This window comes from Chiloscyllium punctatum, chromosome 3 (genome assembly GCF_047496795.1).
Source record: "Chiloscyllium punctatum isolate Juve2018m chromosome 3, sChiPun1.3, whole genome shotgun sequence".
Classification (NCBI taxonomy): domain Eukaryota; kingdom Metazoa; phylum Chordata; class Chondrichthyes; order Orectolobiformes; family Hemiscylliidae; genus Chiloscyllium; species Chiloscyllium punctatum.
The window spans coordinates 57,241,740-57,261,877 of record NC_092741.1 but is presented as its reverse complement, the minus strand read 5'-3'; the positions used below and the strand labels follow the sequence as shown (position 1 = coordinate 57,261,877).

General features: G+C 42.6%; 1 protein-coding gene across 1 annotated transcript in view; it reads right to left on the bottom strand.

The window, feature by feature from the left end:
* orc3 (origin recognition complex, subunit 3) overlaps nt 1–20,138 on the bottom strand; it is a 69,496-nt gene that overhangs the window by 34,456 nt on the left and 14,902 nt on the right. The window contains exons 4-8 of the mRNA XM_072553668.1: nt 12,831–12,975; nt 7,939–8,043; nt 5,551–5,714; nt 2,576–2,715; nt 718–877 (exon numbers count right to left, since the gene is read on the bottom strand). Coding sequence (XP_072409769.1) covers nt 718–877; nt 2,576–2,715; nt 5,551–5,714; nt 7,939–8,043; nt 12,831–12,975 — 714 coding nt within the window. The remainder of the gene's footprint in view (nt 1–717; nt 878–2,575; nt 2,716–5,550; nt 5,715–7,938; nt 8,044–12,830; nt 12,976–20,138) is intronic.

Below are 20,138 nucleotides of genomic sequence, written 5' to 3'. Positions count from 1 at the left end.
ATGATCAGACAGCTGAACCTGCTCTAAACTATTCGAAGTGCAAGTATATTCACTCCTCAGTAAGGAGACCAAATGGTACAATGTACTCTGGGTGAAGTCTCACCAACATGTTGGATAATTGTAGCAAGACCTTTCGGGTGGCACGGTGGCACAGTGGTTAGCACTGCTGCCTCACAGCGCCAGAGACCCGGGTTCAATTCCCGCCTCAGGCGACTGACTGTGTGGAGTTTGCACGTTCTCCCCGTGTCTGCGTGGGTTTCCTCCTGGTGCTCCGGTTTCCTCCCACAGTCCAAAGATGTGCAGGTCAGGTGAATTGGCCATGCTAAATTGCCCGTAGTGTTAGGTAAGGGGTAAATGTAGGGGTATGGGTGGGTTGCGCTTCGGCGGGTCGGTGTGGACTTGTTGGGCCAAAGGGCCTGTTTCCACACTGTAAGTAATCTAATCTAATCTAAACCTCGCTATTTCTTTTAAACACCACGAATGCTGGAGTAAGTCTGGCAGCATCAGTGAACAGCGAAACAGGCTTTATGTTTCATGTCTGGTATCACTCTTCTTCAGAGCTGTTTTGGCACATGCTATCTTACAAACGTTTCATTTTAAGATTAAAAAAACATTTATTCTGACACTGACTTCACTTTGGAAGCACAGGCCTTTAGATAAACACAGAACATTGGTGGTCGGCAAATTGTATTTTCCACAGTAAAGCGTAATGATTACCTTATCAATAACTGTAGTCAGGTGATCACTGCAGGAAAGAGACTGAAATAGTTCAATGCAGAGCAGTGAGGAAACTGCATGAGGCAGCATTCGGTGTATAGTGATCGGGGATGTGGCAATTCCAAAAACCAGCACTAGAGGCAGCTGTTGGATATAGTTACTGCAACAACAGTAAAACAGAATTAATGATAATTTCTTCATAAGATGGAACCTGTTTAGAAATCACATCATTCATTAACCCAAATCGACCTACAATCCCACAATCCATATTGCAACCTATTTCCTTCCCATAAGCTTTATTGCAACTTGACTATCTTCCTTTGACATTTGGCATTATCATTGCAGAATCCTCCATCAACATTCTGGAACTCACCATCAACGAGAAATTATCTGAACCAGCTGCATAAATACATTGGCTGCAAAAGGTTGAGGAATTCTGCAGCACGCAACTCACCTCCTTGTGACCTCTACAAAACCGGACAGGAGTGAGACGGAATATTCAGCCTTGTGTTGTTGGATAGGTGAGGTCCCAACAACACAAGAAGCTTGGCTGCATTCTTGGTCAGCACCACCTGAAATATTCACTCCCCTCACCACTGATGCTCAGTAGCAGCAAATGGGACTAACTACAAATTATGTTGCAGCAAATTACCTTTCAAGTCCACCTTTCAAACGGGTGACCACTACCATCGTGAAGGACAAGGACAGTCGATATGTGGGATCATCACTGCCTGCAAGCTCCCCTCCAAGCCATTCCCTATCCAGACTTAGAAATATATTGCCGTCCCTTCATTCATCAGACTCCCTCCCTAACAGCATGGGGTACCTGTGCCAGATGGACTAAGGCAGCTGGCATGATCTTCTTAATTAAGGGCAGGCAATAAATGCAGACCCAGCCAGTGACACACACACATCCAAAGGACAAATTTAATAAAATATAGGAGGTGTTCACTAGACACAAAAGCACTTGTTCACACTGAGGAAGTCTGCGATTCACAAAAAGGTTGAGGATGCTGAGCCAACTGAGGCTTTCCCGACAAATTGGTAGATTTTGTCAGGGAACAGTGTCAAGTCAAAAGGAACAAAGGTTGGTAAATGAGCTGCATGTACAGATGAGCTATGACCTAACAGTGAGAGTGAATGGCCTTGTCCAAACATAGAAAACTGCAGGAGGAGGCCGTTCAGCCCTTCGGGCCTGCTCCATAATTCATTGCGATCATGGCTGATTGCTCAGCATGGTAGCCTGTTCCTGTTTTTCTCCCATATCTTTAGATCCCTTTAGCCCCAAGTGCTGTACCCAACTTCTTTTCGAAATCATGCATGTTTTGACCTTGCGCTCACCACTCTCTGGGTGAAGAAATTTCTCATTTCAGTTCTAGATGGCTTAGCCCATATCCTTAAATGATGACCCCTGCCATGTTTCAATGCTGCTGCTGTGTGAGATAAAGGTGCCTTTTACCCATTCAATGATAGATACCAATGTGGCAGGAGAGCTTTCTCTGCCCTCGATATTCAACTTCTATTAATATCCAGGAGCAAACACATGATCAGTGTTGAATTTCTCCCACGAGGAGTGCCGTAGCCCCTTCAGATAGTTATTCTCTCTCTGTGCCTTAGCCAGTATATGTAGTTCAGATACTTCCAATTGATTGGTAAACTGTTTACCTAGGTTCACTTGGTCACATCATCGCTCACTCACAAACCACTGTAAATGTCAAGGGCAACAGAGAGCTTCATCCACCTCAAAAGTAACATTTTCCAAGTTCTCAGACTAGTGCTCAACACAGTTAAGTTCAGGAGCTTCTCCAACTGACGGTAAGCAGTAATATTAGAATAGACTTGTGTGCTCATCCATTACCTACAGATGGTAATGAAATTCTGCAGAACTTCGGGTAGGAAGGTCTCGAGGTCTTTGAAAATGATGACGATAGGAGGGGCCTGCTCCTTCTCAACGGCACAGGATTTCCTCTTTTTGGACGGGCTCCCTGATCCTGATGTCTGCATCAGAACAAAGTACATCCAAATTAATCCCATTCAAGGAAAGCCTCAGGTCTCTGACTACAATAAAAACTGAAAGAACTGCAGATGCTGTAAATCAGAAACAAGAAGTTGCTGGAATAGCTCAGCTGGTCTGGCAGCATCTGTGGAGTGATATTGCGGAGAAGCCGGTGTTGGACCGGGGTGGACAAAGTTAAAAATCACAAAACACCAGGTCATAGTCCAATAGGGTTACAGTAATTAGAAACACTAGCTTTCGGAGCACCGCTCCTTCATCAACATCCTCCATAGCATCTATGGAGGTAACGTTTCTGAGGAAGGGTGAGTGGACCCAAAACATTAACTCAGACTTCTCTTCACAGATGCTGCCAGACCTTTTCCAGCAACTTCTCTGTCTTTGACTCTGACTATAAGGTAGATTTTGTTAGTTTTTTTTAAAAAAAAAGATTCTCTGGAAGAACACTAAGATATCCTGTTTCCCAATTTGGAAAAGACAAACATTTAAAAAGTAATGCCATGTCACAGAAAGACAACTATGAATTCCCTACCCTGGCTATGCTATTCTATCGGGTAGAGAGAAAACTATTCTCCACAGAGCAGGACAAACTGGGGAGGCGGTGGCCTATTGGTAATGTCACCGGACTAGCAAAACAGCGTTTCATGGGTTCAAATCCCACCGAAGCAAATGGTGAAGTTTGAATTCAATAAATACCTGCAATCAAAAGCTAATCCATTGATGACCACATAATCACCATCATAAAAAAATCCATTTGGTTCACCAATTCCTTTAAGCAAGGAAACTCCTGTCCTCACCAGATCCACAGCACCGTGGTAGACTCTTAACTGCACTCTGAGATAGCTAAACAACTCAGTCCAAGGAATCTTAGGGTGGACAATAAATGCACACATAAATGAATAAATAAAAGTGAAAGGCACAAGAACAAGATAGTGGAGAGCATTGTTCCATGTGGTTCAGGAATGCCCGGCAGCTGTTTAGCTGCAGTCACTGGGGTATCTGCTGCCATATGTACCATCAACTTCTGTTTTTGACTCTGACTACAAGGTAGGTTTTGCTAGTTTTTAAAAATAAAATCTCTGGAAGAACACTAAGATATCCTGTTTCCCGATTTGGAAAAGACAAACATTTAAAAAGTAATGCCATGCCACAGAAAGGCAACCATGAATTCCTTACCCTGGCTATGCTATTCTATCATTACTTCATGATATGGAGGAGCCGATGTTGGACTGAGGTGGACAAAGTTAAAAATTACACAATGGCAGGTTTATTTGCAAGCACAAGCTTTCGGAGCGCTGCTCCTTCATCATGTGGTTGTGGAGCAGGACAGTAAGACACAGAATTTATAGCAGAGACTACAGTGTCATGTAACTGAAATGATATATTGAACAAACCTGAAGCAGGAGCTACCAGTATGGTATCGACGGCGAACAGGAAACAGCCATTGTTCTGCCGGAGAGAGCAAACAGCTCCTTACGGGAAAAGCAGTATCCTTAGAGATGTAAGGAAGCCATACAGGCAAATTTACAGAGCAGTTACAACTGGCACAAAGAGATTAGGAGAGGCCAATTATAAATTGATGGGCGGAAAGTGCTGATCTGGCAGGTATGTACTATCGTGCACCAAACTGCTAGGGCTTACCCAATCAAGATTTAAGTTCTGATGATGCAGGTATGCTCCATCACGTGCTGCTTGTTGACCACAAGGGACCATTAATTAGCAGCTGTTTAACTTCTAATTCCCTCCCCTCTTTGAAAATACAAGACCACCCCTGAGATGTTGGAAATCTGTGATGACCTCCTGGATTTCCATTTTAAATTTCCACCTGCACAGAGTCCCAACCTCCATGGTACTTTGAAAATCCGGTTCCATGATTTTGAACATGCACTGAAAATGCAACAGCGATCACGATGGCAGATTAAGAAAAAAAGGCAAGAATTTTGTGAGAAAGCACTATAAACAAAGAACACATTTGTATTTATACAAGATAGCCTCGGGGCATTCAAATGGACTTCACATGCAATGAACTGAATCCATTTTCTAGTTGCTGCTGTGAAATGAGAAATGCAGCAACAGCCAACTTGCACATAGTTTGATCCCACAAAGAGCTTTTATTAGCACTTTGGTCGGGGTATAAATGTTGGTGAGAACGTTGGGGAAAACTGTGCTTCTTCAAACGGTGTCTTGGAAGCTTTAATACCTACTTAAAAGGGCAGATGGGAACTTTAATTGAATACCTTATTCAAAATCCAGCACCTCTGGCTCATCCCTCACAATGTAAGTTGAGATATGGGTGTACAGCAGTTATGTGCTCAAGTGTCTGGAGTGGAGCTGAAACTTTTAACAGTCCAGCTCAGAGATGAACATAAGGCCACGGTTGTTTTATTTTGTAACGAACCAGTTCCAACACAGGATTAACAAATCATGAATGTGATCTGATTCGTCACAGCATGTCTTTCTTTCATGTCTCAATTTGTCTTTGGCATAACAGTGCTGCTCTGATTCTGTGAGTTACATTATGCAGTGTCCTCAGTCTTTCACAGCGAAGAACAGAAAAAGAAAAATTAATAGAATGCAGTTCTAACCATTTGGCAAGAATCAGTCACAAGTCAAATGTTTCAGATGCTGGAGAACAAAAATGGCAGTTTGCGATGCCTGAGACTTTATGTAAAAATTCTGTTCAGGACTTAAATACTAACTGGTGAAATGGAAAATTCTCTGATGCTTTTAAAAGCTAAACCCTCATTAGTTACTTAGGTGGTTTGGAAAATTGTCATGTCATGATAATCACGATAATAATGGTGGCTGCTGTCATTTACCTGTGTGATAGCTTTGTACCACCCAGGGAGGGAGGCCATAGAGCAGTGTATTCTCCTCTGGGAGAGTGGAGTAGAATGGTGCATATCCTCCTCTTCTGCCTCTTCATCATTCACAGTGCCACCCAGGAGGTGCATCAGAACTTTCTGTAAAACCTGCTTCACAGCTAGTCAGAAAAATAAACAAACATCATGGCAAAATGCCTGACGCAGCGAAGACACCATTATCTGGAAAGATCTTGATGGAACATTTGATAGTATCAGGCGTGTTGTCAAATCAGGCGAATAAATGACCCACAGTCAGGCTTTTCTCATTACACCATTTCAAATCAATTTGTCTGCACTGAGCGTCTTAAACTATTTCCAGGTCAGGGGGGTCACTCTGACAATCCAAATGGCAAAAGTCTGCCCTTGCTCGCAGGAGCATTGATAAACAAATGAACTTGAGCAATATTTAGACATTGGAACTGACTAAAGAAATATTTGCATGTTAACATTACAACAAATTTGTAAGTTCAAGTGACTTAATTTTCATCATTTCACCCTTGGCAGCTACCTAGGCTCTAAGTCCTGGCACTGCCTCCTGAACATCTCCACCTCACTGTCCACCTTCTTAAAACCTGCCTCTTGGTAAACTGCCCTAATATCTTTTGTTATGTGTACAAAGTTAAATATCACCGAAACGTGCTCCTGGGATATGATTTAGGACACATTTCCCACACTGAAATGTGCCAAATGAAGATGCTGTTGTTAATTGAACTTTCTCTATATGCAATTGAAACCCCCCCTTCTGAAAGTGGCTCATGGAAACATAGAAGATAGCAGCAGGAGGCAGCCATTTGGCCCTTCGAACCTGCTTTGCAATTCATCACTATCATGGCTGATTGTCCTTTGCAAAAACCTGATCCTGTTTTCTCCCCATAACCTTTGATCCCATTCGCCCCAAGTGCTATATCTCATCGCCTCTTGAATACATTGAATGTTTTAACATCAACTACTTCCTGTTGTAATGAATTCCACAGGCTCACCACTCTTTGGGCGAAGAAATTTCTCATTTCCATCCTAAATGGTCCACCCCGAATCCTCAGACTGTGACCCCTGGTTCTGGACACACCCACCAGCAGGAACATCCTCTCTGCATCTACCCTGTCTAGTCCTGTTAGAATTGTATAAGTCTTTATGAGAAACCCCCCCCCAACCCCTTTCAATCATCTGAACTCCCTCTCCTCACATGTCAGTCCCACCATCCCCGGAATCAGCCTGATAAACCTTCGCTGCACTCCCTCGAGAGCAAGAGCATCCTTCCTCAGAAAAGGAGACCAGAATCGCACACAATATTCTTGGAGTGGCCTCACCAAGGCCCTGTATAACTGCAACAACACATCCCTGCTCCTGTATTCAAAACCTCTCACAATGAAGGCCAACATACTATTTACCTTCTTTACCGCCTGCTGTACCTGCATGCTCCCTTTCAGAGACTGGTGCACAAGGACGCCCAGGTCCCACTGCGCATTCCCCTCTCCCAATTTACAGCCCATTCAGGCAGTAATCTACCTTTTTATTGCTTCCAAAGTGAATAATCTCACACTTATCCAAAATAAACTGCATCTGCCATTGATTTGCCCACTCAGCCAACCTGTCCAGATCATGCTGAAGGATCTTTGTATCCTCGTCACAGTTCACCCTTCACATAACTTGGCATCATCTGCAAACTTTGAGATGTCACCAAATCATTAATATATATTGTGAATAGCTGGGGTCCCAGAACCTATCCTGGTGGCATCCCAGTAGTTACTGGCTGCCATTTTGAAAACGGCCTATTAATTCCTACTCTTTCTTTCCTCTGTGCTAACTAGTTTTATATCCTCCAGCACTAACTTCTTCCCGTACCACAAAAACTAGCTGTTTTGTGGATTCTGAACTCATGCACAATCTAAAACCAAATTACAAAATCCAAAATTCTGCACTTCTGAACATTAGGAGAAAGTAAGGACTGCAGATCAGAGTCGAGAGTTTGTTGCTGGAAGAGCACAGCAGATCAGGCAGCATCCGAGGAGCAGGAGAATCGACGTTTCGGCAAAAGCCCTTCATCAGGATTCCTTATGCCCAAAACATCGGTTCTCCTGCTCCACAGATGTTGCCTGGCCTGCTATGCATTTCCAGCACCACATTCTCAACCTCTAAACAGGAGTCAGCGTGAGGAAGCACACTCGAATGCCAAGCCTGGAGTTTCGCACAAAGTTGTTTAAAATCCTAAAGGAAACACAAATAGGAGCCTAAGCAGGGAATAAGAACATAATCATTGCAGAAAAACTAGGATTAGACCATTAGCAGATTGTCTCATATAGAAAGCATAAAGTCGGTGTGGCATCAAAGTAGACTCGCTCTTACTTGTACACTCCTTCCCATGCAGACAAACCACATGTGGGGTAAGAGACTGTTTCACGAGGTCTGAAAATCTTTGAAACGTCATTTCATGGTCAGGAACATTCACACCTGCAGGGTAAGTGGATGAACAAGAGACAAGCTAAAAAAATGCACCGCACAGAATCACAGAAAGATCAGAAGAGTTTCACAGAAAGACTGACTGCTTTCCTCAAACACACTCATATTCCACCAATCGAAAATAGTACCTTACCTTCTCAATTGTTCACCAAAACAATGTTATCATTTCAATACATTGTCTTGATTTCATCCAAACATTTCTATCCTAGGCCAGTCGCAGTGTTCCAGTGAAGACCAATGCAAACTAGAGGAACAGCACCTCATTTACCATTAAGCACTTTACAGCCTTCAATTCAACAACGTCAGACCATAAACTCAGTCCTCCATTTTGATTAGTCCCTTCCCACCCCACTCCCCACCAAGTCTTGAATGCATGGGTTTGCTCTCAGTAGAGTTGACACACTTTCTGATTTTCTGCTATTCACACCTAACCTTCATCTATATCTCTTTTCTACTACTATTAGCAGTTTGCCTTATGATCTGGACACATTTCCATCTGTCCCACATGGTCCGCCTCCCCACTGCCATCTAAAACAGCATAGAAATCATCACATTTTTAGCCCTCTTCAGTTTCTGAAGAAGTCATACTGGACCTGAAGCATTAACGCTGCTTCTCTCTCTACAGATGCTGCCAGACCTTAAGTCATAGAAATAGATGTACATTGTGGAAACAGACCATTCAGTCCAACTCGTTCATGCTGACCAGATATCCTAAACTAATCTAGTCACATTTGCCAGCATGTGATCCGTTTCCTCTAAACCCTTCAAATATCTTTCCAGATACCCTTTAAATGCTGTAATTGTACCAGCCTCCACCACTTCCTCTGGAGCTCATTCCATACACACACCACCGGTTTCTCCGGCATTCTCTGTTTTTATTCCACCAAGCTAGTATTTGCCACACAGTTGTCTGAGTTACACTGGTAGAACAGTCAGGTATGTCCAATCACCTTCATCCATGTGCGTGACCCTGAATTTTCTGGAGTTTGCAATCTTCTTAACCTAATTTGCACACTGTCCCCTCAATCCCTGGTCTTCTAGACTGTTTCAACCAAGTTGTGGTGGACCCCTTGACAACGAGGGTATGAAGTAGGATAAGGGCTTGGGGAAAGTGAGGACTACAGATGCTGGAGGTCAGAGTTGAAGAGTGACAATCAAGTTCCTCTGTTGGACATAGTCCTGATGAGTTACTGCTGTGCCCTTGTGTTGGCTTAAATCTTTTTCCTCCATTTTGGACATGACATACTCATTGTCTGCTTACGTCTTTGCAGTGATCATGCCCTGTCTTGATGTGCAGGCTGATTTTATTTCTCAATTTTCTTACCTTGTTTCTTCGTGCCTCTCTCTCATAACCTTAGCCATCTGCATGTTTGATTTTCTTTTTGCTGATTAAGATGATATTATAATCTCATCAACTAGAGTATTGGTTATTTTCCATCTTAGCGATTTTCCCTTTTCCGAAAACGTTTGTTTGACTTTTTGAATCTAAAGCAGACTAATAATAGTCATTTCTTCAACACATGCTAACTTGTGCAGTTCTAACACTCTCTTATTCTCAGGCTCTCCTCAATTTGCTTGAGGGACTGCTGGATTTTAATTCCAGTCTGAAGGTTTCTAATTTCAGACTTCTGTTTACTTGCTGCTTCTTTTGTTGAAGTACCTTTGCCAAAATATGATACTTTAAGGAGACTGTCAGTGAAGGGAAATATGAGACTTTGTTCCTCTCTGTAAACCACAGCTAAGAATCTCTCTCTAAGAAAGCAAAGTCTGAACTGATGAGGATTTATCTTGATCTTGACTTCTGTCATGTCATGACAGTCACCATGGAAATACAATGAATGGGGAGGGTATATATTATCCTTTGCCATTTTGATGGAAAGGCTGGAGGCACGTGACTGGTCTGTGCCAAACCTGTCATTAGGAATGCATTAACCAGCCCATTTTGGAGCCGTGGTGGTAGCAGTTCGGGGATAATATCTCTTATAATTCTCTCACTTTTCTATGAGTTAATAACTTCAGAAAGAAATGTTCAGAAATGGATCTCAAATTGCCCTGACTCGTATGGAAAGCTGAGGTTATACCAGAATAGGGTAAATAAAAATAAACCATTCCCACTGATTGAAGATTCTCGAACCGGGGCATACTCTAAGAACTAGGGCCAGACCTTTCAGGAGAGATGTTAGAAAGCACTTCTATACACAGACAGACAGAGGCAAGCAGACACACACGTGCACACACACACAGCAGTGCAGCTTTGGAACTCAACTGTTAAAGTTAAATTTGAGATAGACAACTGTTATTAAGCAAAGATATTAAGGGATATGGGCCCAAGGTAGGCAAATGGAGTTAGGTCAAAGATCAATGATCTTGTTGATTGACAGATCAGGCTCAAGGGGTTCAATAGTCTACACCCTTTTCTATGTTCATGTAGGACATTAATCAATTCTGTAGGTCGTCAATCTCCAAGGGCTTAGAGTTAGAGAGTCATAGAGATGTACAGCACGGAAACAGACTCTTTGGTCCAACTCGTCCATGCCGACTAGATATCCCAACCCAACCTAGTCCCACCTGCCAGCATCTGGCCATATCCCTCTAATTCCTATTCATATATCCATCCAGATGCCTTTTAAAATGTTGCAATTGTACTCACCTCCACCACTTGTTCTGGCAGCTCATTCCATACACGTACCACCCTCTGCGTGAAAAAGCTGCCCCTTAGGTCTCTTTTATATCTTTCCCCTCTCACCCTAAACCTATGCCCTCTAGTTCTGGACTCCCTAACCCCAGGGAAAAGACCTTGTCTATTTATCCTATCCATGCCCCTCATGATTTTATAAACCTCTATAATGTCACCCCTCAGCCTCCGACGCTCCAGGGAAAACAGCCCCAGCCTATTCAACCTCTCCTTTTAGCTCAAATCCTCCAATCCTGGCAACATCCTTGTAAATCATTTCTGAACCGTTTCAAGTTTCACAACATCTTTCCGATAGGAAGGAGAACAAAACTGCACGCAATACTCCAACAGTGGCCGAACCAATGTCTTGTACAGCCACAACGTGACCTCCCAACTCCTGTACTCAATATTCTGACTGATAAATGAAAACATACCAAACGACTTCTTCTCTATCCTATCTACCTGCGATTCTATTTTCAAGGAACTATGAACCTGCACTCCAAGGTCTCATTGTTCAGCAACAGTCCCTAGGACCTGACCATTAAGTGTATAAGTGCTGCTAAGAATTGCTTTCCCAAATGCAGCACCTCTCATTTATCTGAATTAAACTCCATCTGCCACTCCTAAGCCCATTGGCTCAGCTGATCAAGATCCCATTGTTATCCGAGGTAACCTTCTCCATTGACCACTTCACCTCCAATTTTGGTGTCATCTGCAAATTTACTAACTATACATCTTAAGCTCACATCCAATCATTTATATAAATTACAAAAAATACTGAACCCAGAACCTACCCTTGTGGCACTCCACTGGTCACAAGCCTCCAGTCTGAAAAACAACCCTCCACCACCACCCTCTGTCTTCTACCTTTGAGCCAGTTCAGTATCCAAATGGCTAGTTCTCCCTTATTCCATGAGATCTAACCTTGCTAACCAGTCTCCCCATAGGGAACCTTGTCGAACGCCTTACTGAAGTCCATATAAATCATGTCGACCACTCTGCCCTCATCAATCCTTTTTGACACTTCTTCAAAAAAACTCAATCAAGTTTGTGAAAAATGATTTCCGATGCACAAAGCCATGTTGACTATCCCAATCAGTCCTTGCCTTTCCAATTCATTGAAATCCTGTCCCTCAGAATTCCCTCCAACAACTTGCCCACCACTGACATCAGGCTCACTGGTCTATAGTTCCCTGGCTTGTCCTTACCACCCTTCTTAAAAAGTGGCACCAAGTTAACCAATGTCCAGTCTTCTGGCATCTCACCAGTGACTATCAGTGATACAAATATCTCAGCAAGAGGCCCAGCAATCACTTCCCTAGCTTTCCACAGAGTTCTCGGATACACCTGATCAGGTCCTGGGGATTTATCCACCTTCATGCATTTCAAGACATCCACCACTTCCTCCTCTGTAATATGGACATTTTCAAGATGTCACCATCTAATTCCCTACATTCTATACCTTCCATGTCTTTTTCCATAGTAAATATGGATGTAGAATATTCGTTTAGTATCTCCCCCATCTCCTATGGCTCCACAGAAAGGCCGCCTTACTGATCTTTGAGGGGCCCTATTCTCTCCCTAGTTACCCTTTAGTCCTTAATGTATTTGTAAAAACCCTTGGTATTCTCCTTAACTCTATTTGCCAAAGCTATCTTATGTCCCCATTTTGCCCTCCTGATTTCCCTCTTAAGTATACTCCTACTACCTTTATACTCTCAGGATTCACTCGATCTATCCTGTCTATACCTGACATATGCTTCCTTTTTTTTTAAACCAAACCCTCAATTTCTTTAGTCATCCAGCATTCTCTATTTTCCTACCAGCCTTTCCTTTCACCCTAACAGGAACATACCGTCTCTGGACTTACTGCAAGAATTCTGCTTAGGGCTGAAATACTAACGAGTGCAATGGAAAATCACCAATACTCTTAAAAGGCAGAACCTCATTAGTTTCTCTGGTGGTATTCATGTGTTTGGAAATACATTATGATAATAATAGTCAGTATGATTATGGTGGCTGCTGTCATTTACCTGTGTAGTAGCTTTGTACTATTCAGAGAGGGGAGGCCTTGTCTACTGACATCAGAGATCAACATACTTACCAAGAACAACCGCTGCTGTGGGAATTTCACTGCATCGCATCCGATAGCTCCAATCATTTACTTTCGAATTAAGGTGAATGTGGGAATTTTTAATAAATGATAATAAACTATCAAATATCTTCTCATTTAAATTATCTTGAAAACGCTGTAAATTAAAAACATGTACATAGTATATTATAAACGTGTATTTTTAAATTATATATGACATATATACTATGCAAAATAAACATACTTGAAAATGACAGACTAGTCCAAAGAAAAATCCTACAAGTGTTCATATCTGTGTTTAACAATTGTTATGGGAAATGCTAGATTCTATTACGAAGGTGTTATAGCAGAACATTTGGATAATCTCAACACAATCAAGCAGAATCAACACAGTTTTGTGAAAGGGAAATTGTCTTTGACTAATTTATTAAGAGTCATTTGAGAAGGTAACAGTCAAGCTGGATAAAGGAGATGCTGTAGATGTGACGTACTTGGTTTTCAGGACAGCAAGTGATAAAATACCGCACCAAAAGTTTTACAAAATAAGAACTAATGGTGTAGGGCTAAGTTAATAGCATCAGTACAGGATTGGTTAGCTAACAGAAAATACAGCACAGGCCTACTTCTGTTCCTAACTCATATGAACATCAACCAATATAGAAATTGCCCCAGCAACAAAGTATCTTCAAACTAATGTTCTTAAATTAACCCGGCCTGTTAAACTTTTTCTTTCCCAACATGTTCTATTTTTATTTTAGATTCCAGCATTTAGAGTATTTTGCACTTTGATTACCTTCAAATTATCCTCAGCGCAGATGGCTGCAATTTCCAATACAATTTCTCAATCTCTCACTGGAATTGAGTATGACATCCAGTAAAGTGCATTAGCAGCTATTGACGAATTTCCTCAGAGCCTGCATTGACGTTACAGTGGAGCAACTGGGGGAACCGTGCATAAATTCTATCCCAGGAATTTACAGTGTGCAACTAGATTCAGCATGGCCTGGCAATTAGAATTGTTGATCTTGACAGACATCAAGAGAGGCATAGTCAGACCTCTGGCAGCAGAATTACTGACTGTCCCTAACATGGCACACTGCTGTCAGTGTGAAACACTGTAATGTCCCTAAAGCAAGGCTTCAAGAATATTTGAAACTTACTCATGCAGCCATACACACAGGGTATTGGGATAACCCAGCATAGATCACCCGTATCAAACTGCTCTTGGTACAACTGAATGGCTTGCTAAACTCATTGCTCTAGATCTGGAGTCACACACAGGTCAGACTAGATATCAAAGGCAGATTTCTTTCCCAAAAGAACATTTGTGAACCAGACGGCGTGTTACAAAATATCCAGCAGTTTCATGGCCACTGTTTCTAGCTATTCCAGATTTACTGAATTTACAAAATTTAAACTCTCCAGTGATGGAATACAAACTGGTGTCTCAGGCTTACTAGCCCAGTAACATAAGCAATTTAGTATGATATCCCCAAGCTTTCAATTGATTGTCGAGGATTCTAGGTAATCCAAGATGGAGGAGAGGAAAAAAAATTGGGGCTCTTTTTTTGAGGTATAATCAGTGTTGGAACTGATTTCCTCAAATTCTAGCAGTAATAACTGCTTTATAAGCTGTTGCATTGTTTTGGAACTTTGGGGGAGAAAAAAAAAGATCAAAACAGCTGCATTTTAAAAAGGAGGAAGGGTGACAAAGTAGAAGGTAACCTACACTGCTGGCTGACCCAGCAGTGAGTCTGCACAGCTGCTGACTTTGCTGTAGAGTTTCATGTATCTTTGAACATCAGATGTAGTTCTAAGAAAAATAAACGAACAGCGAAACTTACAGCTGACCTTAGAAAAACCGGTGCGTGGGACCTCATAGCAAAGGAGCAGCTAACTGGCTTTTTAAAGTGTAATCTTACTATTTTTCTTTTGTAAATCTACAACAGTGAGTAGAAATGGGCCCTTTTTGGATTACGTGTTGTTATTGAGATCTGTCTCTTGATAATCTTTAAAAACATGAAAACACAGGGACCAAGCTAGCCTGGAGCAGGGATTTTAGAGCAGAAAGATTGTGCTATTTTCTGGGTCTATAGATTGTTAAGGTGCAAAGGCAGCCATATTAGAGTGATCTGCTCTTCTTGTTTGATGTGGCAGATTAGGAAGAGTTTCCATGTTACTGATGTTTATGTCTGCAGCAAGTCTGTTTAGTTGCGAATCCTATTGGTTCCCATGGATCATTTGGAGCAGCTTTTACAGGCAATGAGGAATTTACAGGAGCTCAGGGTGTGATGGATGGCAGTTGCAGGAAAGGAGATAAACTGAAGTTATGGGTGACGTCCAGGAAAGGTAGGAGAGGAAGGGCAGGTAGTGTAGGAATCTCCTATGGCTCTCCCCATCTCAAACAAGTATGCTGTTTTGGAAAACGTAGGGGGTGATGGACTCACGGGTGAATGTAGCATGAACAGCCATGTTTCTGGTACCAAGACTGACTAAGGAGAGGTACATTAGATCCCAAGTGATTGATTATGACCGGGGACTCTCTAGTCAGAGAATATGCGATTTGGCAGCCGACAGCGAGATATCAGCATGGCGTGTTGCCTCCCTGGAGGCCAGGATCAAAGGTATCTCAGAGAGGGTGCAGAATATTCTCAAAGGGGAGTGGAACCAGAAGATGGTCATTGTACACATTGGGAATAAAGTCATAGGAAAAGGATGAGATTCTGAGGAGAGAATATAGGAAGTTAAACAGGAATTTAAAAAGGAGGTCTTCGAGGATAGTAATATCTGGATTGTTCCTGGTGCTACGAGCTAATGAGGGTAGGAATAGGAGGATAGAGCAGATAAATGTGTGGCTGAAGAGCTGGTGCAGGGGAAAAGGGATCACATTTTTGGATCATTGGAATGTCTTCTGGGGTAGCAGTGATCTGTACGAGAAGGATGGATTGCACCTGAATTGGAAGGCGACTAATATACTGGCAGGGAGATTTGCTAGAGCTGCTCAGGATGACTTAAACGAGTAAAGGGGTGAGGAGGGTGAGATCCACAGAGATAGTGAGGAAAGAGATCAGTCTGAGAATGGCACAGTTGGGTAAAGGAGGAAGTTAAACAAACAGGATAGACAGGAACAAAGTAGAGAACAAGGTACAACTAATAAACAGCATTTATTTCAATGCAAGAGGCCTAACAGGTAAGGCAGATGAACTAAGGGCATGGTTAGGAATATGGAACTGGGATACCATAGCAGTTACAGAGATGTGGCTCAGGGATTGACAGGACTGACAGCTTAATGTTCCAGGATACAAATGCTCCAGGAAGGATAAAAAGGGAGACAAGAGAGGATGGGGAGTATAGGAGTTGGATGGTCATGTTCTGGCTATACAGGACATTGGTCAAGTCACGTCTGAAAAACTGCGTGCTTATTCTGGTCTACCTGCTATAGGAAGGGTGTTGTGAAACTTGAAAGGTTTCAGAAAAGGTTTACAAGGATTTTGCCAGGGTTGGAGGGTTTGAGCTGTAGGGAGAGGCTGATTAGACTGGGGCTATTTTCCCTGGAGCCTTGGAGGCTAAGGGGTGGACTTATAGAGGTTTATAAAATCATATGAAGCACGGATAGGGTAAATAGACAAGGTCTTTTCCTTGAGGTGGGAGAATCCAAAACTGGAGGACATACGTTTAGGGTGAGAAGGCAAGATATAAAAGAGACCTAAGGTGAAACTTTTTTGCACAGAAGGTGGTGCGTGAGTGGAACGAGCTGCTGGAAGGAATGGTGGAGGCCGGTACAATGGCAACATTTAAAAGGCATCTGGATGGGTATATGAATAGGAAGGGCTTGGAGGGATATGGGCCGGGTGCTCTCAAATGAGACAAGATCTGTTTAGGATATCTGATTGGCATGGATGATTCGGATCGAAGGGTCTGTTTCTGTGCTGTATGACAACGTATCCAGAACAATTGTGTTGTGTTCTTACATGACGAGTCTACCAGCATACAACATTTTTGTTGAAAACCCTGGCTGTATTTCTCTGCATGGATTATATTCAATGGGTGAAAATCAGTCAATAAATATAACTGCGTCTAATCTGTGCATTAAGGCTGGAACAAGAGCCATTTATATGGTCCCTGGAGCTTTGGGTATTTGAGTTTTGTAGCAAGATATTTGATTGGCAGTTACCTTGGCAGGCAGGATGCTGCAACACCCCCAATGCATTATGGTTTCTACAAAACTAACTTGTTCAATTGTGAAGATCTAAGCGTAACTGCCCTATGAAAGCCACTCAATTCAAGGGATTTAGGGATTGGCCAACAAATGCCAGTAATGTTCACAATCCATGCAAAAATAAAAGAAATTACCATTGTTGAATCCCCTCACATTTAACATGCTGGGAGTTAGCACTGAACAGAAACTGGGTCAAAATCCTGCAACTCCCCCCTCTAAAAGTACAGTAGGTGGATTTACCACCTCAAAGACTGCAGTAGTTCAAGAAGGCAGCTCTCCACCACTTTCTCTAGGACGATTAGATCTGGGTAATAAATGCTGGTCTAGTCTGGAGTGCTCATAAACCATAACAAAAAATAAGCTATAAGCAGTGTCAGAGCAGACAGTAGTCTGTAACATCCTGCATCCTCATTCCTAATAAACAGCTTATGCTCAAAACATCGACACTTCTGCTCCTCAGATGCTGCCTGACCGGCTGTGTTTTTCTAGCACACATTTTGACTCTGATCTCCAGCATATGCAGTCCTCAGTTTCTCCTGTAACATCCTGCAGTCACGTGATATCAAGTTCCACTCCACTGCACTGGATTAGTATGCAACACACCAGGTCTGGGGACATGTTTTCAAACTTCATCATGGCAGAAGGTGAAATTTGAATTCAATTAAAAATTTGGAGTAAAAAAACCAAAGCAAGCTGTTGCAAAGACCCAGCTGGTTCACTAAGGTGCTTCAAGGAAGGAAATCTGCCATCTTTACCTAGTCTGCCTACACGTTACTCTCAGTCCACAGCAATCTGGTTGACTCTTAACTGCTCGGTGGACAATTAGACAGGCAATAGTTGCACCATCTTATGAACAAATATTAAAAGACGTAGTAATGGTGGACAGCAGGTATATTTTTGATGCCAGTAAGATCTGACATGATGTGACCAGAGAGGAAGGCTACACAATGCATCTGGGTACAGGTTGGCACTTTTTAAGGAGCACAGTCCTTGACTGTGATTCTGGATCAGTAAGCAACTGTGAGGTAGAGCGGCCCCTTTTAGTGAATAAGTTATACCTTCCATCCTGCATTCTGTTCTATCCCTGATATTTTAAACAAATCTGGAGCAGGTGGGATCTGAACTTCAGCCTCCTGGTCTAAGATATAGGTACACTACCAATGTGCTACAAGAGCCTTACCCCACTTCCCCCTTCCATTTTTTAAGCACTTATAGAGGTTTATAAAATCACAAAGGGATAGGGTGAAGAGCCAAGGTCTTCTCCCCAAGATAGGGAAGTCCAAATCTAGACTGCATAACTTTAAGGTGAGAGGGGAAAGGTTTAAAAGGGACCTGAGGGGCAACCTTTTTTTACACAAAGGGTGATTCGTATTTGGAATGAACTGCCAGAGGAAATGGTATATGCAGGTACAGTTACAATGTTTAAAAGACATTTGGACAAATACATAACTAGGAAAGGAAGGATATGGGCCAAATGCAGACAAATGGGTCTAGTTCAGTTTGGGAAACCTGATTGGCATAGACGAGTTGGACCGAAGGATCGGTTTCCATCCTATGACCGCTCACTCCCTTTTTTTTTGAAATCTGGAAGTGCTATCACACACAACTGAACAACTTCCCCATGACCAAAATCACTCTGACTGTGTGTTTTTGTTTTCCTTTTTAAATAGTAACTACCACCAGTAAAACACTCATGTAACTAATTCAATATTTTCATGCTAAGCCTGTTAAGGGCAATTCAAATCATCAGAAGTGAGAGGAAAGTCGGGAGAGAGGGAAAGGACTAAATCAAAATGGAGTTGGAAGGAGAGATAAAGCAATATATCCCACACGTTGCCTACCTCACTCTAAAAACATTAATGGACATGCTTTCATCAGTCACAGCATTGAGTATAGGAGTTGGGACATCTTGTTTTAGCTATACAAGACATTGGTAAGACTACTTTTGGAGTACTGTGTGTAGTTCTGGTCATCCTACTATAGAAAGGATATTATTTAACTAGCAAGAGTGCAGAAAAGACTTACTAAGATGTTAACTGGATTGAAAAGTTTGAGTTAGAAGAGGCTGGACAGTCTGGGACATCTTTCCCCAGGAGTGTAGGAGGCTGAAGGGTGACCTTATAGAGGTCTGTAAAAACATGACAGGCATAGAGAGGGTCGACAGCCAACAGCTTTTCCCCACTGAGTCTAAAACTAGATGGCATAAGTTTAAGGTGAGAGGAGAGAGAGATACAAAAGGGTCCAGAGGGGCAATTCTTTCTCACAGAGGGTGGTGGTCAGGAATGGGCTGCCAGAGATAATGGTGGAAGCGTGTACAATTTTATAAATTAGAAATGTTTAGACAGGTACATGGAGGGATATGGACCAAAGACAGGGAAATAGGACTAGTTTACTTGTGCACACTGGGTGGCATGGACAAGTTGGGCATGCTTCCACACTGTAAACCTCAATGATTCTATGATACAATGTTATCCCTCCCTTGGGAATGAACATGACCATGCAAAAGGGGCAGGCAATCGGCAGAGGTGACTTTCTCCATAGCCCAATGCCTGGAACTGTTAATAGCCAGCCTGGCTAGGCCCAGGAACTGACCCATGAGGACATCCTCCCATTACCCACACCTCTCCCCACTAGCTGCCCAACGATTAGGAGCAAGGAGCTGAAGCACAACCAAAAACACAACAAAAGGTTTTTCAAATAATTAAGAGAGTGCAAACACCCATAACCAATATACACATGGTCCACGGAGCCGAAAAATAAACAGTTTGGACAGGGAGTCTGTGAACCGCCACAAACTGTGGTTACATGGGACTGCTGTGTGCAACAAATCCACCCCAGGTCACCGAGTGGAAGAGAGAGGTCTCCTGCGTAAAGAACTCTCTACTGGGGATTCCTGCTGCATGGCAGTAAATAAGCAGACCAAGGCCTGTCTGGGTGACAGATGAAGGAATCAAAGTGGATGGAGTGTAGCAGCATCTCTGTGCCATATGGAGAGACACACTACACATTTTCAAGATGTGGCTCAGGTTGTGGCCTTCTGAGGGCGGTCCAGGAGCCTGGGGCCGATATGAAATTCTCTCCAAACAGGGGCATACACACAC